Source organism: Hippoglossus stenolepis, chromosome 16 (assembly GCF_022539355.2).
Source record: "Hippoglossus stenolepis isolate QCI-W04-F060 chromosome 16, HSTE1.2, whole genome shotgun sequence".
In the NCBI taxonomy this organism is placed as follows: Eukaryota; Metazoa; Chordata; class Actinopteri; order Pleuronectiformes; family Pleuronectidae; genus Hippoglossus; species Hippoglossus stenolepis.
In genome coordinates, this window is record NC_061498.1 from 12,052,912 (window position 1) to 12,076,575 (window position 23,664).

The window sequence follows — 23,664 nt, forward strand, 5'->3', positions numbered from 1 at the left end:
GGAGTGTGTTTGTGTGTGAGTGAGAGAGAGAGAGAGAGAGAGAGAGAGAGAGAGAGAGAGAGAGAGAGAGAGAGAGGGAGGGAGAGGGAGGAAGAGAGGGAGAGAGAGAGAGAGAGAGAGAGAGAGAGCTTAGGTATGAGTGTGCCGGCAGTACAATATATCTCTCTGTGCCTCAGCGCTAAATGCACTTCATTGGCTTAGTGGACAGCGTGATCAGAGCAGAGCCGCCGAGCAGAGAGCTGGACTGAACCGCAGGAGAGGAACATCCCTCTTATCAAATGAGTGAAGCAACATCACTTGTTCCATTTTTCGTGGGGTTCATTCTCACTGCGACAGGTAGGCTGCATGCGCTCACTTTATTCACCGAAACGATGGTCAACGAGCGTAGTAAAGTAGACCCTGAAATCTATTGTGTCTCGTCGTGCGTGGTAAACTGGGCTCTTTGTAAAAAATCCCCTCTGTTATATTTGATTGTCCTCGATCAGAGCAGCGTGCATCCATCTGCATTGATACACTGGGTGAAAGTTGGGACGGTATGTTACATTTAAAATTAAAACTGAGAACAGTGATTTATAAATGATCTTTGACCTGTATTACAATAAAAACAATGCAAAAGCACATTATTTGATGTTTGACCTCATGAATTGTATTGTTTTTTCAGAATAAACACCTTTTTCAATTTTGATTCTTGCAACATATTTCAAAAAAAGTTGGGACAGTAAAACATTTACCACTTTGTAATGTTGCCATTCCTTTTCACAACACTTTAAAGACGCTCAGGGACTCGAGACACCAAGTAATGAAGCATTTCAGGGGTCATTTTGTCCCATTCTTCCTGCAAACGAGTCTTAAGGTGTGCAACAGTACGGGGTCTTTGTTGTCCAGTTTGTGTTTTAAAATGTGCCACATATTCTCTATTGTGGCCAAATCCGGACCGCACGCAGGCCAGTTCAGCACCCCCACCCTCTTCTTCCGCAGCCATGCCTTTGTAATGTGTGCACAATGTGGTTTTGCATTGTCTTGTTGCAATATGCATGAATGTTTCTGGAAAAGATGTCGTCTTGAAGGCAGCAGATGCTGCTCCAAAATGTACTTTTCGTCATTAATGGTGCCATCACAGAAGTGTAAGTTACCTTTAACAAGGGCACTGACACAACCCCATACCATGACAGACCCTGGCTTTTGGACTTGTTGCTGGTAACAGTCTGGAGGGTCCTTTTCATCTTTGGTCTGGAGTACACAGCGTCCATTTTTCTTCCAAAAAAGACCTGAAATACTGACTCGTCTGACCACAATACACGTTTCCACTGTGTTACGGTCCATCCCAGATGCCTTCGAGCCCAGTGAAGTCGACGGCGCTTATGGACACGGTTAGCATAAGGCTTCCTTTTGGCACAGTAAAGTTTTAACTGGCATTTGTGGATGTAGTGCTTGACAAAGGTTTGCCAAAGTAATCTTGAGCCCAGGTGGTTATATTGCTTAAAGATAAATGACGGTTCTTGATGCAATTTCGTCTGAGGGATCGGAGAGCACGGTTAGTGAGCTTAGGCTTGAGCCCTTGCTCTTTATGCACTGAAATTCCTCCAGATTCCTTGAATCTTTCAATGATGTTATGCACCGTAGAGGATAAAATATCCAAATCCCTTCCTATCTTTCTTTGAGGAACACTGTTTTTAAACATTTCAATAATTTTCTCACACATTTGTTGGCAAACTAGCGATCCTCGGCCCATCTTTGCTCCTAAAGAGCTAGGCCTTTCCTGGATGCTGCTTTTGTACCAAATCATGATTACAATCACCTGTTGACAACACCTATTTCAAACCACTTAATTTTTAATCATTGTACTAGTAATCATTGTACTAGTAAGGAGTAGTAATGAGTACTAGCCCTAAATTGCCCCCGTCCCAACTTTTTTTGGAATGTGTTGCAGGCCTGAATGGCAGGAATGGATGTATATTTACAAATAAAATGAAGTTGACCAGACAAAACATAAAATATCTTATGTTCAAATTAAATTAAAAAATCATTGCTGTCTTTTTTTATTTGCAATTTCTATACCGTCCCAACCTTTTCTGAGTTGGGGTTGTACTATATTTGATGTTTTCTGTATTATTGTGCACATTAATGAAAGTGAAAGTTTTTAGTTTAATAATAAATATGTGATTATGGAACACAATATATTTATTGTACAATGATTATTTCTGACTGGATTAGATTGAGAACCATTTAGGTGTTGCGTAACCTTGCCACAATTTGTTTTCCTTTTCTAATACTATAGTTTCTGTGAGTTGAAATATTCAATGGTGTACAGGCTAAATGTTTTCAGTTCACTGACTTTCCTGTTTAGGAAAACAAGTATTATAATGAGGAATGGTTATAATCCATTAGTGATAGTGAATGCTGAAAATCTAAATGGTTAAAATTGCCTGACTAAGCCAGAATTTCTCCTTTTGATAAAATAACTATAGCTCTTGAAATACATTCAAATCCTTAGTGGGCTGCAGTTGTTGGATAAACCTCCTTTTTATTCACCTATCGACAATATAGGAGAAGGAAAAGGTGCAATTAAATGTTCCACGTATACAAACATAACAGATATACCTTCACTTCCATGCCTTAGGTGTGCAAGCCACTTGTCCCATTGAGCTGAGCCCCCCCAGAGTTGTGGTGAGATATGGAGACCCGGTCTCAGTGAACTGCAGCACATCAGTGAGCCAGAACGACGGAATGGGATGGGAGGCAAAACAAGGAGGCACTGGTCTAAAGATGGGTAACCATTTGACCTGGACTGTGGAGAAGCTGACGGAATGGACCACCTCTCCCGTCTGCTTCATAAACCTTCGAAATATGAAAGTTCGTCAGTGCTTGAGGAAGCTAGAAATTGTTATTTACAGTAAGTCTTGTTCTTAATCAGCACAGAGTGGACAAACGCTATGACTGTGTTTCATACCCAGATAGCGTCTGGATGTGGCCCACTTCAGGTCATGATGCAACACTTCTGTCCCTCTTCTGGCCCAGACAAAATGGATGTGAGCCTAAAGATGCCCAGTTGTAAAATGGCACATGTGGCCCAAATATCCCAATAGAGGACCTTTTCTGGCAAACACCTGGCTCTATAGGCAAGTTGTAATCTGGATATGAACCCAAAGTGCTCCATGTGGAAAATAGTGAATATGGTCCCAATAGCACAAAACAAATTTGGGCCACCTTTGGCACCTTTAGTTGACAGGTGGCATTGCTATGGCTTACTTGTGGGCCAGAAGTGCCATCATTCCAGGCAGTGTGTGGGATTGATGACAGTGTGGCAGTGTGACAGTGTGGGCCACATCTGGGCCACATCTGGGCCAAAACAATTCTGCTATGTGGGTAACATCTACTTTTTCCTTTAGCGTTCCCAGAAAACATCTCAATCAACTCCAGCAGCGACTCCGATGGTGTGATGAGAGAAAACGAGCAATATAACCTCACATGTCACATCCACCAGGTGGCACCTGTGAAATATCTCATTGTCACATGGTACAAAGGAGATAGGCCAGGAAGCAAGTTCATTTTTTACAATTCAACTGAGAAACCAGTTGATAAGCTATCTGTCTTCACATTTACACCGACTAGACGGGACAATGGAGTCACATTCAGATGCGAGGCAACTATGGACCTCGGGCCAGAGGGGCCACAACTGAATGTATCATCACAAGAGATTAATATTTCAGTTCACTGTAAGTATTTTTGGGTAGGTATTTACACAGTGTTTTGTTTTATAGCCCAAATGTATAATCAGTGCAGCCGTTAAAAAAGTAACTATCAGATTTTTAAGTAAGAAAATTATATTTGTCAGCTGCAGCCCTAATTCGCACTTGGCAATAATACAATTTTTTTTCTTCTGTGTAATAAGACTGTACAGTTGTATCCTAACTGCTTTCCATCTAGTAAACAAAAGCAAAATAGTATAAAAGTGATTTTGTGTTTTTGCTTCTGCACAGATGGACCAGACGTACAATGTTCTGTCATTGACATACTGGAAGGGGAAACTTTGGAGAGTAAGTGTCCTGTGGAAGGAAACCCCACCCCCTCGGTCAGATGGATGAAAGATGGCAAGCTGATAAACCAGAGCATCCCTCTGACCAGGCAGAACGCAGGGCTGTACATTGTTGAGGCCCAAGGTGCTTCCAACCTCACACAAAAAATCCAGGTTCTGGTGATATGTGAGTGTCACATTCAGTTTTTATGGCAAATCTACCACAATACTGCAACTCTAAATTTGTTCTATAATATTGGCTTTTTTTGTAGCATTTGCACTTACTAAGTTGTGGTTTTGTTCTTCAAAAGATGTCATATTTAACAATTATTCACGGAAATGTCTAAAATACAACCAGGCCTATGTTATCTATTTTGTTGACTTGTGTACTTACACATACAAATACAAAATGTTTTATTTTGCTTTCAGATGGACCACAGCTGAGCCCACAGTGTCAAGGCTCTTACACTGCACTGGAGTACACTCCTCTCAACCGGACCTGCACGGCTGAGGGCTATCCTAAACCTGAGATAACATGGTACAAAGATGGTGGGGAGGTGGAACTTATAGGGAACCTAACAAGACGTGACGCAGGGCTGTACGAGATCACAGCTTCAAACAATCTGTCAAGTGTCAACGTGACATTGGAGATTAATGTCATATGTAAGTTAAATTGATGAACATTATGAGTGAAAGTCTTTTACACTGGTGAATGTGCTTTTTTTCTGATTCATCTGGATTGAATTGTCCGCAGACCCTCCCTCACTCATAGTTGAGCTCGAAGACTCTGAAGTTGAGATTGGTTCTGCTGTGTCCCTGAAATGCTCCTCCACGGGAAACCCACGGCCAACATATATCTGGAATTATTTTCGTGCCGCCAATGTGATGGAGGAAAATGAAGACGGAGTGTCCCTTCTGGTCATCCACAATGCCACTGCCTACAACACGGGCTCCTACACGTGTTACGCCTCCAATAAGGGAGGAAATGTCTCTAAAACAGCCAGACTCACTGTGAAAGGTAAGGTCAATATAATATAGCGACCATATAAACGAAAAGGCCTGATGCACTCACTGAAATATCTCAACAACCATTAGAAGTCATTTTACAGACATTCCAGACCATCTTGGGTTTTTGATGTGATTTGGAGTCAGAGTCTGCACAGTAGTGCTAGTGGAGTGGAGCAACAGTATTGAGGTCCCACTCTTGACCAATCAGTTAATGCTGCATTAACATCAAACTTGATGGGAATTCTTGTGTGATTCATACCGAGGGATCATTTTTGTTCATTTGCGAGGGTGTTTTCTCATCAGTAAGTCTGGACCAGGGTCCAAAACAAGGTTCATATCTTTGTTACAATGTACACAGTGGATGTATGTCCTGGCTATTGTATTGGCTAACTTTTATGTATGAAGTGCAAAGAAAAAAGTAGTCTTTCCGTTTGAATGGAGAAAATCGGAGATGAAGACTACAACTAATCCAAAAGAGCCGACAACCGACAGAGTGAGGACATTTTGGCCAGTCCTCACTTTCTGACCCATTTTAATAGGCCGTTTCAGGGTTAAGATTAAGATTAAGATTAAGATTCCTTTATTGTCCCACAGTCATGCACACACAAGGACTACATGCAATGGGGAAATTGACCCTCTGCTTTTAACCCATATGTGTGAACACAGCCCTGGGTTTAGGTTGCGATAGAAACGCAGTGCTCAGAACGATCACTCCGAGGGGCACAGGCACGCAGGGATTGTGGGTGTTAAAAAAAAATGCCATGGTCCCTTATTAAAGTGATGTTCATAAGGTTAAAAAAAAACCTTTTTATTTTAGGAAAAACACTTAAATATAAATTCTAAATTAAAAAGACACCAGGTCAACGAGGCTGAGGGAGTTTGCCTTTTTAATAAAAATTCCTTCGGTCTCCACGGTCTTCCCCCGGTTGTTTAATTAAAAAGGGTAAGGGATTAATTAACATTAATAAATGGGCCAACATAAAATTATTTAAAGGGGTGGTTCACCTAAAAATGAAAATTCACTCATTATCTACTCACCACTATGCCAATGTAGGGGTGGGTGAAGTGTTTGAGTCCACAAAACACTTGTGGAGTTTCAGGGGTAAACAGTGTTGCAGCCAAATCCAATACAATTGAAGTAACTGGGGACCACTTCTTCAAACGTAAAAAAACCAAAACATTAAATGCCTCCATACTGCTCCTTTGGTGTCATCCAAGTGTCAAGTGTCGAACATTTAGGCTTAAAACACGATGTAAATGACGACGTTTCCGGGCTTTTTTTGTACGTTTGAAGAAGTGGTTACCAGTTACTTCCATTGTATTAGATTTGGCTGCAACACTGTTTACCCCTGAAACACTAAAAGTGTTTTGTGGACTCAAATACTTCAACCACCCCTCTCCGATGGAGGGGTGAGTGAATTTTCATTTCTGGGTGAACTATCCCTTTAAATAAAAAATCTAAAATTAAAAAGACACCAGGTCAGCGAGGCGGAGGGAGTTAACTTTCTAATAAAGATTCCTTCAGTCTCCACGGCCTCCCCCCGGTTGTTTAATTAAAAAGGGTGGTATGCTGTGACAGATTACCGTAATTAATACATTTAATCAACATTAATAAATGGACCGACATAAAACTTATTTAAAGAAAGAAAAAAAGTGTGTGTGTGTGGGGGGGGGGACAAAGGTTTAGTAAGAGGAATTAATCAAGTCAGTTAAAACACAACTTTCAACTATAATATAGATATATTGTGGTTAGGGTTTGGGTAAGGGTTAGGCATTTTGATGTGTGTGTGTGTGTGTGGCTGGAGGGGGGAGGGGTTTCCTCCCCGGTGGTGATGCAGGACCGGGGGCAGGCTCAGACCGAGCAGTGAGAGCATGCAGCCATAATAACTTCTTAGCTTCGTAGCTTTCCCCTCAAAAAAAAAAAAGAGAAAAGCTCCACAAGTCTCCGCTGGCTGTCCTGGTGCAGGAGTCAGTGAAACGGAAGCCGAAAACAAAGCTTCTCTTATTTCTTCCAATGCCGGATCTAAACTCTCTTCGTCTGCTTCCAGTGGTTTTGACAGTAGAGCTGCTGCTGTCGCTTTCTAACGGGACAGACTCGAGTAAGTTGAGCAGATCTTTGTGTGTTCTTCTCTGAAATGGCCCGATTAGTTTAAAAAAGAAGAAGCCGGGATTGTGCAGCCCGAGCTAACTCCAAGCTTCACAGTGCTGTTTAAAAATAAAGAGGAGACTGGAAAGTCTGGATTTAATGAGTCATCTCCATGGTATATGTTGCCTGTGCTTTAAATGGGAACAAAAGACAATAATACTGAGTGTGTCAGCACTAGTGGAAAAGCAATAACATTACTACATTTATAGAATCTTTGTATCTGATCAAAAGCAATTAAAAAATGTTAGGCTTGTTTTACCTCCAGCTGTTCTTGTTTTAGTTTAATGTACTGTACTTACTCCTACAGCTCTTATTTTGGCTCTTGGTTTTGCTATTTGGCAAGTTTGACTGTTTATTTGTGTTTTGTTGGTGTCACAGAAAGTTTTTGTTATTTTCTGTCCATACCTCAATGTATTTCCCAGTTAAAACAAATATTGAATGAATGGTTAATAAGAATGTAGTCTTCTCTAGGGAAGTCTCAAGTCTCCTCCCACACCCTAATGATTTATCCATTTTTACATCAGTTGAATTGATAAGTATCACAATAAATGTCAAATCATAATTCTGTCTAAATTAAATTTTTGCTCCTGAGTGAAGTTTGTGGTTGAAATTCTTCGTTATTAGCAGAGAATGACAAAACCCTTGATAAACAGCCAATCTGAGGTTGATCAATTATGTGTTCTACCTCCTCACTGTGCTCACACAATGCAGAGGCAATATATTGATATATGTATATTGGAAGCTTATATTGATATTAACACAGCCCTAGTTGTATGTGTAATTCATGGGAATTAGTAATGTGATAACTAGATATGAATTCTACAACAAGCTCCAGGACAAAGAATGCTCGGCAGCAAGTGCAGTTTCCTGAGGGAGGGACACTTCCTTCCTTAGATCCCCCACTGTTGTGTCACGATAATGGATGTGTATTGACTTGGACTGGAATAACATTTTTTTTATCACCTCTTCCTCCTCGCTCTATGCTCCTCAGATGCCACACCAGAATGCCCTATCGAAATTACTCCGCACAGGATGGTGATACCATACCGGGGACCAACCCAGACCGCAGCGTGCAAACCGACATCCGACGACGGAAATGTCAAAGGGATATACTGGGAAGTGCACGGGATTAAGATTCACAATGAAAAATGGAGCCCTGACACCCGTGAAGACTGGGACCCGAGGCCTGTTTGTAACGCTACCTTTAAAGGACTAGGAACATGCCGCAAAGCTGTACACTTCACTCTCTACAGTATGTTTGAATAACTTTTTTGTCCTTTCACTGTCATCACCTTTAAATCCTCATTTAATCCAGATTTTTGTTTCACTCCACTGTATTTTTGCGTTGGTAGAAACCCCAGACAGCGTCTCCATCCGCCTTGTCCGTAACAGGACCTCAGTGGTGGAGGGCAGTGAGCTCCAGCTGCAGTGTGACATTATCAGTGTGGCTCCTGCACAGAACCTTACTGTGCGGTGGTATCAAGGAAATGACACCCTCCAACCACTTATCAGAGGTGGGTTATCTTTGTTTACACATGCTCTGCCTTATCTGCGAGGTCAAGGAAATTTAACCAGGGTTAGTCTGACATGTATTTGAAAGCAGATGACGCTGATGACATTAAATAATAATCAACCCAACCTTGATTAAAAGGGACTGTTTTAAAAGACAAATTGAAGCTTATATTCACAAATACAATGACTGCAGATCAGTTATTGTAACCACGTAACGCATTATCCCCTTATTATGCAGGTATTGCTCTGTAAACAACCAACATAATTAGGAAAATTTGTATTGTCATAGATTGTGAGAGAAGTTAATTGAAGTGGTAATGTGCTTGTCAGGAGTCTGATGTGGCTTCAGGGTTTTTTTCTAACCAAGGTTTCTCCGATTTGCTTCAGTGTTTGACAGTTTTCTGGCTGTATTTCTGGCCAACGTCTGTGCCCAACAGCATATAACAAGGATAAGAAATGCAATCACGTGCCCACTTTCCTAATCGCTGTGTGATTGAGTTCTGGACGGCCTCCTCAGCTGACACTCTTCTCAGTGTCTCACTGATTTGCTTGCGGCCAACGTCCTAATATCAACACTGACCATCGCAAAATGATTTCTTTTTTTAATTTATTTGTAAAATATAGTACATTAACACATACATTAAGACATTAATTCAGTCACACCTGACTCTGTTCGCTCTCTTTCTCCCTCTCTCTTGCCCTCGCACAGACACACACACACACACACACACACACACACACACACACACACACACACACACACACACACACACACACACACATCGACATACTCATTACCATTGTCATCGGACATATCTGTAAACTCGTACTGGGTTTTTAAAACATCATTTGGTCTTTGCCAACACGTATGTGATTATTGGCATTTCACAAGTGGTCACGGGAGAAACATTCAGGATGCAAGTGTGAACAGATCAATTTAACACTGTCCACTTGTGATCGAATCTCTCAGGACGAATGTTAACACCAGGTTTGAACAGGGCGTTGTTTTTAAAGTAGTGCGTTCCAGAAAGGACTCTGCATGTATATGAGAGTAATTGACAAATCGAGACACATTGGTTTATGTCGACAGGGCAGACAGTGAAGTCCCAAAAGAGTCATGCTTCACTGTCAACATCTCTAACACAGACTGTAAAAATGGAAGAAATTGTGATTTAGTGCAGTGCGATTTAGGAAGTAGGGATGAAAACACCTGCTACTTTTGTTTTCTTAACTTTAACGTTCATTTGTCCATCAGGCCCAATGCGGGTGGCTGGCTGTCGGCCTGAGGACGGAACAAAGTGTGACATCAGTGTGGTCAGATCTCCGGTAAATCTGTCGTCCACCATCAGCATCACTGTGAACAGAAAGCACAACGGAGCCGAGTTCAGATGTGAGGCTCAGATGGACCTGGGACCCGAGGGACCACAGCCTCCTCCAAACATGACGTCCGAGCCTCTCAACATCACCGTCGACTGTGAGTTTACATTTGCTGCTCAGATGTCGCGGTTAAGATGGAAGTGATGACAGATGTTTTATCCCCTCAGTCCACATCATCATTGAAAAATGACAGTGTGTAGTTGCACGTCTGTAAAACATGCTATGTACAAGGGATGTTCACCATCTTGTCCTATATTCTAAAATCATTTTTGGTCATCGCTTGACCTCATACCGCTCTATTTGCCTCTATGTCTTGACAGATAAGCCTGCCATCAATACCACAAAGCTTCCAAAGAAGATCCCAGTGTTCAGAGGTTACCCTGAGGATCTGGTCTGTGAAGCTGATGGTCACCCACGTCCAAACATCCAGTGGATCTACAGCCCATACAAAGTGCCCCATTTGTCCAAAGACACGCTCACTGTGTCTGAAGCAGGCCTCTACAACTGTACCGCCACCAATGAAATTGATTCCACCTTCTATGTGGTCGAAGTGATTTTAAAGGGTAACAATTAAAACTCCATTCTATACTTTTTTGTAGAAAATATGCACCTCTTCCCACTCCAATCTAGTGCAGCTCTCAGACATGCACTGAATCCCGGATCGTCTCCTGAAATTATCCAGAGGTTCTGTCAGTTGCTGCAGACATTCTCCAGAGTTTCTCCAGCCAGCCTACTTGTAAAAACTCTAGATAATGTCCGAGTGAGCCCATGTGAGAATACAGCAGGAGGTTGTCCAGAGGATTCACCGTGAGCGAGTGAGCGTGTGGATGACGTTTCTAACGTGCATAAAACACAAATTAGAACCAAACAAAAACAATACAAATATCTCAGATTCGTGGTATAGGGTTGGAAGCCAATACGTTTAGATCAATTCTGTGTTATACCTCCTTCAGAAATTATGAGTTACAAACAAATACAAATGAGTAACTTTCAATTTTCCTGTGTGACCAAATTACATTAAAATTACATTAAAAACATAGATGATAGATGCACTAGTGAAAAGTTAGTCAACAGAAAAATGTGAGCTGAGCTATAACCAGTAGATATAATCGTGCTCTTGACAGCATTCATTTATACAAATTAAGTTTGCCTAGCACATGGAAAAACCCATTCAAAGAGGATTTATTTCAAAATTGTAGCGTTTGATTTGTCAGTGATGGTTGTGTACAAAGACAGAAAGAAAAGGCAGAAGTGGCAGAAGTTTGTAGGCTTGGGTTTGTTTTGTTGAAAATATTGTGTGTCTTGTGTTCTATTATCAAGTGGTAAATAAAGAATCACTCCCATTTTTTTCAGTAATGATAAAAATAGTAGATACTAGGCCGTATTACTGTCTGACCATGGTTGAAAGTACATGCTAAAGGGCATATACATATTTGTTTAATAGACAATGAGAAACAGCTGCAAACCAGGGAATAAAACAATCTCACATTAATTGTTGCATGTCAGACAGAGAGAGCAGATTATTTTGACTTGAAAAACATTAATATGTTGCGCATGTGATTGCTTTCGTTGCAGAGGACTACCTGCCCCTCATAGCTGGATTTGTGGCGGTCACCGTCGTTGCAATCTCCATTGTCTTCGTCTTCATCTACTCGATCTACTACAAGAACACCAGGATGCGTCGCTACAGCCTTAAAAACCCCAGACTCAGCACCCACAACGGTAACGTCGCTCACAACGGCTGGGACATGCAGTTTCCTATGACTAAACTGTCTTAGCGGGATGCCTGTTGATTGACTGGACAACTGACCACTCTGAATGAGCTGCATCTCTCCGCCACCACCGTCATTGAAAGCCTGATAACAGCGACTCCCACCGCACTGTTTGGAAATCATTTGAATTCCCCTGAAGTTCACATTTATTGTCCCACATTTCATATTTTGCCATTCATAGAATAATCTAATCACAAAAACCAGCAACCTTGGCTTGAGATGTACATTTGTAATTTTACTACTGGATTCTACCTGTTTTCACTGGAAAGAAAGAACAGGAGGAGCAAGAACTAAAACATTTTCCGCCGGAATATTTCCCTTTCATGTGCACAAACTAACATGACGAAGAATGTTTTTGTTGACTTTGGTTTTGCTAATGCTTGCTTCTTCTTTTTTCTTTTCTGCCCCCTAATATTCACTTAAAACGCAAATCTCAGCGTGTATGTCTTTATTTCAAAGTTGTTGTTTGGAATGTGTTTAAAGAAGTGCTGGCCCTGAGACTGATGTGATCACATTAACAGGAAGTGCACTGAAAGTGTGATACTGAAGGTGTGAATAACAGACCAGCTTTGCTTTGTATGTGGACACTGCGTTCCGACACCATTCACTGAGCCCATTGTCCCTTCGCTATTCTTTTCGTAAGCGACTCTGCACTTCTCTCTGTTTGTAGCCTCATCTGTGCCTGGCCCTTTGCTGTGCCACAACGTGTCAGGCTCCGGCCGCAGGGGGACAAATTGGCTTGTTCCTCACTTGTATGCTTTTGTATGAATGACTGTGGGCATTTTTTTTATTTTTTTTTGCCTAATGCCTATCAGAACTGTACATTTAGGATATTTTTATGTAAATGGAAAAAAAACCTTATATTTATTAATGAGAATCAGTAAAGATGGAAGACATTGCTATTGACGGACTGCAGATAGGTATGTTGCAAGATGGAGTAGATGAAGTCCTGCCTGTGACGATATGGACATGAAAACTATGTAATGTATTTGTGAATACTTCTGTAAATATTTGTGACTGGCATAAAACTGTATTTTATTATTAAAATGTGCCTTTTCAACCGAATTGCCTTGAAATTGAATGTAAACACAAATGTGTTTATTACCTCTGCCAAGGAGGTCATCTTTTCACCTCTGTCTGTTTGTTGGTTTATTTGCGAAAGTTACACAAAAACAAGAGAACAGATTTCCAGAAAACTCAGGGGAAGGATGCGGTGCAGGTCAGAGAAGAACCCATACAAAATGTTTTCCCCTTTCCTGAACACTGCGAAATCGGGCATTTTTCAACATCTTCACCGTTTTCCCAGGGAATAATGCATGAATGAAAAAAACACTGTAATGCTTGCTGTCATGAGCAAAGACGCAATCAGGAGGAGAATTGAAATTAGGAAACTTTACGGATTATGTTTCATATTTATCAACTATAACCAGCAGGACTTGTTTTGGATCAATAATATAAAATCATAATAATAGCACCTTTCAAAACCAGAGTTACAAGGTGCCTCAAAATTTAAATAAAATATAAGTACAATGACAGCAAATCATGGAAAAGCCAGATCATTCTCAGCAATGCAATAAAACTAAATAGATAAAGGAGCATTGAAACAATAGAATTAAAACATAAAAACTACTTCTCATTGGATGCAGCTGAGGCACTGACTGAATAAAAAGTTGATATCAGTGGCTGCACAGAGTTCTGTCACCAGTGAATCCCCATGAGCACAGATATGTGACTAAATACAAGGAAACATTTATCAGGACATTCCTTATGCGACCGTCCGTGACCGTTTTACAGGAAACACACATCCTCCTCACGAGCTGCTTACCTTTGACCGTTTCCTCCCCTGTCATAGATGATGCTGCCTTCCGGGCCCGTAGGACATATGCCAACTACAGACATTTCTCAACAAAGTATTTAAGATAACTGGGTGGTTGTTTTTTGGGCAACTTACACAATCGTCTGGCAGTCATTTATTTGACAACATGGCAAGATGACAGGCAAGGTCGTATTGATTTTCTCACATAACTCTCGATAGCGGACATTATTTCTTCAAACCACTAGTTTTGAGTCCACCCGAAAAAAAAAATGAACTAGGCTGCCACTGCCTTCTGACCAGAATAAACCCGAGTGCAACAGAAATGTACGAGGAACCTGTAAACGCACCGTGATGCTTTTACTTTCGGGACTTTCTAATCCCCTCAGGTGAGAGGAAACATATGTGGACTCTGTACGAAGGATTTAGGAAACACCCGAGGGTTTCTTTACTGAATTCAGTCGTGAGAGTGTCGAGGACTAAACAATGATGTGGCTGCTCGTGTTCGTCGGTTCTATGGCGAGTGCAGGTAAATGTTTTGTCTTGTTTACTTTCAGATCGGGACTGTAACAGCGTCAACTCTCCAGGCCGGCCTACGCCCATTGTGCGTGTGTTTAATGTCGCTGGTTTCTGGCGATCGCATTTTGCTCGCTCGTCTCCGGGGACACGAATCGGATCCACTGGGAGTGTCCGTAGAACAGCTGTTGTTGTCGGCTCACCTCGTAGATTTTATACCTTACTTTATTTTACCCAACTTTAGTGCGATATCTCATCCCTGACTCCCAATGTCTGGTGAACAGGGCAGCAGCGTGGGGCACATGGAGTGGTAGTCATCAACAGGGGGGAGGGGGGAGGAGGTTCTGGTTTTTCTCCATATAATGGTAACTAGATAGATAGATAGATGGATAGAAAATGCATTGATCCTGAAGGAAATTGAGGAAAAAGCTAAGAAAGTGTGCAGTGTTCCCAATGTCTGTTTAATCATCCTGTCCCTGAAGTTCGATACTATACAAAATACTGATTTGTACATGGCTGCTTGCAGTTTACAACATGATCCATCCTGTGTGCTTCTAGGAACGCTTGTGAGTGCCCACTGTCAAGTTGTGCTCAGCTCCAAAAGCGTTGTGGTGGGATTTGGACACTCGTTCTCTGTCAACTGCAGCTCACTATCCAACCAGACAGCTGAGATGGGCTGGGAGTCTCGACAAGATCCCAGAGAATTAACACCAGGGGTCACCTTTCTTACCTTAGAGGTCTCGTCTGTTAAACTATGGAAACTGTCTCCGCAGTGCTACGTCAATCTCAATGATAAGACTCAGTGCGCAGAACGCCTGCCGGTCACCGTTTACAGTAAGTATTACTTCATTGTCGTTTAACTCGACTGATGTTTTTTGGATTGTACTAAGTTTTTGTTAAACATTTTGTCACTTTTTTTTTATACAGAAATGCCAGACAGTGTGTCCATGCCACAGCCAAGTCAACCGGCTAGTATGGTGGAGGGCGAAAAGCGTGTCGTGAAGTGTGATGTTACCAATGTTGCACCAGTCAGAAACCTCTCTGTACTTTTTCACAAAGGAAATAAGATAGTCTCCACTTATACATTTAATGATTCCAGCCTGGAGCCCGTCAATGTATCATCAGTTTATGATCTGATCGCCCATAGAGATGATAATGGGTCTCAGATCTGGTGTGAAGCCAAACTTAACTTCTTGACAACAGGACTACAAGATACCTCAATGCGTTCAGAGTCACAAAAAGTGATCGTACTGTGTGAGTTCTTTGCACCCTCACAGAATATTTGGCGTGTTTTGCCTCTCTCAGAATTTATTTTTTAATTTTATCGTTATTTTTTCTCTTCATGTCTGAATCTTAATTTCATGTACCTCCTCAGACCCACCAACCTTCGACGAGCCGGAAAATGAGACGCTGGAAGTTCCAGCTGCTGATAAAATAATTTTAAATTGCAACGCGATAGGAAACCCAGCGCTGGTGTACAGTTGGCATTCCCCACCACCCGTACAACAGACTGACATGAATCCATATAAGAATCAACTCATCTTAACCCGGCCCCTTCAGTTTCCAGGGACCTACAACTGCACAGCATCTAACCTCCAGGGCACCACGACCAAATACTTCACCTTAGTCGAAGCTCCAAGTAAGTCATGCCATTTCTCACTTTGTTTTACTCAGTTATTGTCTTGCAGTAAATAAATCTTTCTATAAATCCCTCATGCTGTTGTTCTCCATCAGGTAGTCGCGCTGGAACCACGGCTGGGATTTTACTAGCTGTTTTCTTTGTTTTAATTTTCATTTTGGGCTGTGTGGTTTATCAGAAACAGAGAAAATCTGCTGTTTAAAGACCAACAAGTCTGATCAGATGAGCCGAGAGAGAGAGAATGTAATAAAAAAGAAACCCTCCCATATCCCACAGGGAATCGATCAACCTTTGCAGCCATAGTTGGAGGGTTGGTGTTCCTGGGACTCGTCCTTATCGTTGCTGGTGTGTATGTTGTCAAACCTGATGGCACATTTTCACTCAACAAAGGCAGCTATCAACCTACCTCATCAGGAATAGTGTGAGGCTCACTTGTTTTGAAAATTTTGCATGGCTTTGCAATCAATTTTGTACTTTTTATTGTTTTTGTGAACATGCTTCTTAAAGATCTATGGGTTTGGTGTCCTCTGCATGCTCAGTCGGTGGACAGCTGCTTTTGCATTATCGCGGTGGCTTTAAGATTACATAATCCCATCGGCTGTCTTCAAAGCTCCACTAATCACTATTGTTGCATTAACAAAAGAGTATGTCACATGCACTCAAGGAAGCAGGGTACGCAGGTCATTGATGTGTGAGTTTGAATGCCTTGTAATAACCTGGTGTACATGCAGCAGGTCAGTAATCAAGATCTGTACCTGATGCTTATTTTGGAAGCATGACTAACTTCTTCGAAATGTTGCTTTGTGAGTGTGTTGTTATATTTTTGTAATCTATCTAATATCGTTTTTTTGTGAATGTGTTTGTGTGCCTGTGTCGGAGCACAGTTTTCCCCCACATTGTAATTATTTCTGAAGTTTATAGAATCCAAACTTTCATCAATGGAAACTTCTCACACTACTTTGTTGTAGCTACATTTCAGTCTGTAATTGTCTCCCCATTTTCTCCACTGCCGGGCCTGAAATCCTTGTCCTGCACATGTAAAAATTGACTGAATCAAATCATTGCTGCACTCAGGAGCATGAACCTGCAACTCTGCAGTTATGCTGAGCTATTTTATTTTTGTGCTTGTTTTAGCAAATTTTTTTGGGGTTTTATGGCGGATTAACTGAATTATTTGGGCCTTGTCTGTACTATTGCACGTATAATTTTGAATTCATAATTTCTTTGTTCTTTAAAGAATCTCCATTCACACAACCTTTTGTTTAAAAAAAAATCCAACCAGATGAGAACACAAAAATGACTTTAAACACTCAAACAACCATGCTGGGCCAGTGGGTGTTCGACATCAACGATCCTTTCAACATTGTGAGCTTTTACAGTGAGCTACGCTCCAATTAATAGTGAGTAAGGCAGACACCTTTGAATGCCAGTAATGCTAAATGTAGCTACTAATTTGTAATTAGACGTAGCAGTGCTAACAAAACGTAAGACATTTTCAGACATGTCCTGAGGAGGATCTCCAGAGAATTGGGTCCAGACTTTCTCAGCTGTTTTCCAGTCACACAACACAGCGGGAGACTTTATACCAGGGGGCTAGGCAGAGAAAGTCCGGAGGAACTCCAGAGGCTCTCACCCGGACATTTGCTTTACACATACACGGCCTCCAGAGAAACTGCGGAGGATCTCTGGAGTTCTGTGCATGTCTGAGAGCAGCTTTAGAGAAACTGGTATGTAGCCGCCATGGTTGTTGTTGATTCTGGCATACACTCATTACATAAACCAACAGTAGACATGCACAAAATGAGCTCTGACATCATTGTTCCCGAAACGCACAGTTTTTCACGTATACACAATAAACAGACTTTTTGAAAATCTGCCCTTTGAAGGTGTGTGGAAAAATCTGTTTTAGACTGTGACAATAAACGCTATTTGATTGTGGACGAGAGGCCCAAACACAGAGGAATACATTCACTTTGCAAAATATCTGCATAAGTGTGGACAGAGCCTCGTTCTTAGCTGCACTAACCAACAGTTTGCAGCACAGAAAGCTCTGATAAACCCACTTCTGTTACCACTCGAGCACCAAATGACAAAGATGGCAACTATTATGATTCATATGAACTTGAAAACATACACTTTATTTTGATATAAATTATGGACTGCACTTTGGTACTAAAACAAAGCTGAAAGATGAATATATATTGCAATATTACTATATATATATATATATATGTATGTGTATATATATATATATATGTGTATATATATATGTGTGTATATATATGTGTGTATATATATATGTATGTTCAGGAAAGTGGGAAAACTGAATACTTACGACAATAACACTACACTACAGTACTTGCTCAATGGTGCTTTAAATAACATATTTCTATTTTTGTAATTATTGTGTTCGGTATCGGTTTGCTCATTTTGTTCTCTGTAAAATTGTATTACCATGTGATTTCCTTTTTTTTAATATATATACACAATGGTACAGCTCTAGAATGTTGAATTATTTTTGCACTGAGATTGTCCGTGCCATTTTTTTTTACAATATCATACGTGATGATTTATTGAAATTGAACTTATGAGCCACTAGATCCTGCAGTTTGTCTGATGTACGAGTAAAATACTTGAAAAAAATGCAAAAGGCTGGTCATTGTTATTATTATTTTTGTGGTTGTGAACATGAGGTGTGCACGTACGTCAGGCGTTAGATAAAACAAACTGCTCCGTCAGTGACATCCTTTGGGAGCATTCTGATTGAGGCGAAGTCAAACCAGTGTCCATCTTGACTATTTGGTTTCCCTGCCACCTTTTGTCAACCCCTGAGTCCCCCCCTCTCTCTCTCTCTCTCTCCCTCTCTCTCTCATTCAATCTGGCTTACATTATACAGTGCTGAGGCTGCCATACTAATTAGCACTGAACAAAGTGAATGTAAAGGAGAGTGTTTGTTATCCTGCACTCGGTTGCCAATATAAACCTCTTTTTTTTTTCTGAAACCATGTTCTTTATGTTCCGCTGCTGTCATTCCCACTGAAGCTTTTGCCAGAAAGCACTGTTTGTGTATGCACTGTGTTGCTATAACAACCTGGCAGGGGATATCAGCTCAATCTGTCATGGGGAAAAAAAGTTTTATGGCAAACACACATTTCTGTTGAGCCTGAGAAGAGGGAACAAGCATGTACTGTAATCTGTAAATCAAGATTCCCAGCTGTGCTCTCCAGAAATATACCGAAAGGCGTCCGGTTACTTGCTCACTTGCACTTGCAGCTGATATTCAGCACAGCATTCTGGTCACAGTGTGAGTCTTGCAGAGCTTCATGCTGCACAACACCAGTGCCTCCTGCCTGCTGGGATCTCACAAGGCTCAGGAGCAACAGGAGACAAGCATGCGTACAAAACTGAAAACAGACTTTTGTCCACACAGCCAGACACGGTTTGAAAACAAGGGGATAAGAAATAATTGGTCAGAAAGCGGACCAGAGCCACACCTGAGACTGGCATGTAGAGAGAAACACAAGAAATATCAAAGCTTTGACTCAATATAATCAATAAAAAAAGTTTAGATCAGATTAATGTGGCTTTGTTGACACAAACAATCACATTAGAGATTATAGAGTAATGGATAGTTTTGTGACTTTAACTTGATCATAGCATAACATAAGACATCTAAGTTATAATCTATAATTGTAATTTAATATAACTATGAAGGGATGAGATGTTTCTTCATTAGTTCCCCATGCAGGGAAATTTGACGTGTTACTGCAGCAAAGGGGAGAGTCAAAAATAGACATCAGTAAAGTCAAGTAATAATAAGTAAACATGCAATACTTATAAATGTAAGCAAATATAAAAAATATAAATAAAAAAACATATATGCAGTATGGGAATGTATACAGTGAAACGGTTTATACATAAGCCACAGAATTGCACAGAGGGAAGTGAATATTGCAGTTATATACAATGATCATGTATTAAGAGATGACTTAAAACTATCCATTAAATGCAACATATTTTGCTCTGTAATGTACCAGACACTGAAAATAGAGAATGTATATACTTATTAATCTTACTTTGGTGTTATTGTACTATATGTTCAAACCCCTCCTGTTGACACAGATGCTGTGGTGTTTGTGGATCTACACTTTTGCTGCTATAATGTTTATGAGATCACTACATACACATGATCGGGCTGTGTGTTTTTCTAGAGGCCGCTGCCACCTGTTAAATTTCCCTCTTTTCCCTTTTGCCCCCCACCCACAAAGTCAGCTGGGACGACCGGGGCCCTTTTGTTTCGAGCACAGCTCCCTGCAGAGTTGCCAAGCTCAGTTCAAGTTTTCTTTTTCCGCTCACCCCTTTTTTAATCGACGGCTCAGTGCAGAGAATATCATGGGAAGCTACTTTGTGAGATGGATTCTGACGCTTTGCATGTTTTGCTCAGGTAAGATGTCGAAGCCAATGTGTTTTTTCTTCACTCGTTTGAATTGAAGATGATGTTTGGTGCAGTAGTTGTATTGAAAATAGGAAAACAAGGACCTCTAGTTGGTGATGGTAACAATCATCAGTGCTACAGAAAGTTAAAGCACTGCTTTATTTTAAATGTAAAAACACAAATCTCCTAATTAGGCCTCAGTAATTAGCTATATGTTGAAAAAGATCTTCATATCCTAATAATATGATTATTAGTGTTTTGGTAGTATAAGGCTAACAGTTAACAGTCAAACAAAACTATAATGTAAATACGCATGTGCATGTTGCCGTTTACAGCCTCCTGTTGTTGAACCTTAAGTAGGTTTACAAAGTGTAGGTTACATTTAGTTTTCTTGACATAGAATTGAATTCACTCACTGTCACACACGCGTGTATTTCTGACATATTTCATGATCTCTTTTGTGTTGTAAAGAGTTACATAATAGGTGCATATAGGCAGCCTATTTGTCACGATGAATTGAAAGTATTCGGTTGGTGGTGGAGAAGGTTCTCAGACCTTTTACTTCAGTAAAAATACTATTAAATAGGCAAAAACTGACTTTTCTAGTAAAGGTAAATACTTGCTTTTAAATGTACTTTGGTATAGAAGTATTTCAAGTTGTAGAGTTTAGCCTATTCCATATTGCAGTGTACTCTTCCCTTTTTGTTTAATACAAGAATAATACAGACTCTGTCATATTAGTAAATAATGCTACAGATGAGACTCACCTAAAAGCATTCATATAAATTATTTAAAAGTGGAGCCTATTATTAATTTTGATTATTGATCTGATTGGATTGGTGGAATTTCCCTCTCATTATTGATTAAAAATATGAAAAACAATGTGAACATGTAAGAGTTTAAATACAGATGTTTGCTGATACATGTAGTGGAGTTAAAATGAAAAGTAGCTGTAAATATATCAACAAAGTAAAGTACAAATACATGATTAATGTACTTAAGTGCAATTGTACTGCCTTACGTCCCTCTAGTGGTGACACTGCTGATGTGTGTCTCAGTGTCAGGTGAAGGCTGCTCCCTCATCCTGAAGCCCTCCAGGGTCGTGGTGGGCTTCGGGGAGCCGGTGACGGTCAGCTGTGAGGCCGCCCGCCCAGTGCGTGTCCTGGGCTGGGAGTCGGCCATCAGCGCCTCACACACCCAGCAGGACCTTTCCATCCAGTGGAAGGTAGACAGTCTCATTGACTGGATAGAGGAGCCCATCTGCTATGGGGTGTTTTTCACAGCTCCCAGACAATGTGAGGAGAAACTCAACCTCGTCCTCTACAGTGAGTCACCTCTTCTTTTAATTGTGTAATAAAAAATAATAACTTTATTTGTACAGCAACTTTAAAATAGGGTTTTACAAAGTGATTTAACAGACAAAGCAGACACAGGATACTCAGGGGCAATCTAATGCTGCAAGCTGGCTCAAATGGGGTGAACATGATGCTTTTGCCGAGACCAAGGCGAATTAATTCTAAACCAAACAAGAAGCCAATGTAGAGAAGTAGATTGGAGTGATGTGATGTCATCTAGCTGACGGACGACTCATACAAACCTGTGTGACTGCCCTGAACCCTGTGCTATCCTTCATACAGAAACCCCGGATCGTGTTTCCATCCGGCCTGTGAACCATACGGGCCCCATGGTGGAGGGAAAGGAGTACCAGCTGCTCTGCGAGGTTCAAAATGTTGCTCCTGTTCAGTATCTGACCCTGAGGTGGTACAGAGGGCAGAGTGAAGTTTATAACCACACCTACTCTGACCTCACATCCTCCTCGCCTGTCCAAGTGTCCTCCATCCTCGTCGTCACGCCGACCAGAGCCGAGAATGGAGCGCAGTACAGGTGTGTGGCAGAGCTGGAGCTCGGACCAGAGGGACCACAACCACCTCCTACTGTGGCCTCCGAGCCTCTCAATGCCTCTGTGTACTGTGAGTCACGAAGCCTTCCCGCAATTTTAAAAATACTTTTCATATGTTTAACAAGCGCCCCGGTGCATCTAATCCCTGTGATCTCCTCTTTAGTTCCCCCAACATTCCTCAGTCCTGAACCAGAAGTGCTGGAGCTCACATTGGGCGTTGAAATCTCCTTAAACTGCACTGCCACAGGAAATCCCACCCCGGTGTACAGCTGGCAGTCGTCCCATCCTACGCAGGAGAGGATGGAGGACGAAGCAGTTCTTACCTTTTCCTCCCTGGTCCCGGGGACCTACATCTGCACCGCCTCCAATGCACTGGACAAGAAGAGCAAGCAGTTCATTGTCAAGGCCAAGACTAAAGGTAGAGGGGAACCCTGATGAGAACTTATGTGCAGGTCGTCTCTGCTCTCTGAGTCCTAACCTGCATTTTCTTTTCCTTTCACTCAGGCGTTTGAAACAAGTGATCTTCAGATGGGATCGCAGGACCACATTGGACATACAAGGGGATTTTACGGTTGCTGCTTTGGAGACAGGAATGACAATGCGTTTATATAACTCAACAGATATTTATGAGGATCTTGCTTTCATCCAGAATCAGATCTCATAAAGAAAAAGACCAGAATATACTTTATTCCCCATTTACTATCTCAGTATTTTAACATGAATTTATTTTCATCTTCAGTCTACTCTTAATGCTCTCCATGTGATATCCTGTATCTAATTTATATTTTTGCTTCACTTATTTGCCCAATAATAGCATTATCATGTAACACTAAATATTAGCAACACATAATATAGCACTTATGACTACATTATTGTTAATGTATGCTTGTAAATGAAATACTGCAACTTTAATACTCAATGTTAAAGATCTGTACTGTAAATATGAACTGTTTCTTAATTTGCTTATCTTTATGAATAAAATTTTAATAAAAAAATCACATTATTTATTTTCATTTATTAGCGGCACTGTTGACATTGTAAGTAGTATTTTACTGCTTACTGCTACTGACTTGTATGACTTAAAATGATAAAACAAATAAACAAACACAGCAATGCGGGGGGGGAAAAACGTGTCCATAGTAAAACAGAATTGTTCCTCAGAATTAAATAAACATATGAATGATTTTGGATCAAAAACCATAAATATTTTGTTCATCAACCAACTAAATTAATGCCATTTATAGGTCACACTCTTTAAATATCACCAACACTGCACGAATAATACCGTTACATGTATCCCAATTACAACTATATAAAATGATCCAAGTACACATGATATATATGGTATACAACATAATATATATATATAATAATTATATTTTATAATGAAATAATAATAATGATAATATAATAAAATTCCTAAGATGATATTACACAACTTGATATGCAACAGAAATGACTATGAATGATAATATTACACTTGTATTTTAAAAAGTGTGAACAGTTAGTAAGGTTACAATTTGTTCCCATA

At 40.7% G+C, this 23,664-nt stretch overlaps 1 protein-coding gene across 1 annotated transcript; it reads left to right on the forward strand.

The window, feature by feature from the left end:
- Window positions 1-106: 106 nt before the first annotated feature.
- LOC118123468 (hemicentin-1) lies at window positions 107-23,140 on the forward strand. Its single transcript, XM_047343875.1, has 21 exons — window positions 107-336; window positions 2,621-2,893; window positions 3,390-3,716; window positions 3,981-4,202; window positions 4,445-4,678; window positions 4,770-5,033; window positions 8,161-8,421; window positions 8,522-8,683; window positions 9,937-10,155; window positions 10,379-10,621; window positions 11,634-11,835; window positions 12,501-12,535; window positions 14,718-14,993; window positions 15,087-15,413; window positions 15,535-15,798; window positions 16,075-16,220; window positions 19,849-20,242; window positions 21,265-21,558; window positions 21,871-22,203; window positions 22,297-22,551; window positions 22,638-23,140. The coding sequence occupies exons 1-21, from the start codon at window positions 279-281 to the stop codon at window positions 22,643-22,645; spliced, it is 4,797 nt and encodes a 1,598-aa protein (XP_047199831.1). The 5' UTR covers window positions 107-278; the 3' UTR covers window positions 22,646-23,140.
- The last annotated feature ends 524 nt before the right edge of the window (window positions 23,141-23,664 follow it).

Coding starts and splice junctions, on each gene's coding strand:
- LOC118123468 (XM_047343875.1), top strand. CDS start 279: ATGAGTGAAGCAACATCACTTGTTCCATTTTTCGTGGGGTTCATTCTC. Junction 3,717..3,980: donor GATTAATATTTCAGTTCACT/GTAAGTATTTTT, acceptor GCTTCTGCACAG/ATGGACCAGACGTACAATGT. Junction 16,221..19,848: donor CTACCTCATCAGGAATAGTG/TGAGGCTCACTT, acceptor CACTGAAAATAG/AGAATGTATATACTTATTAA.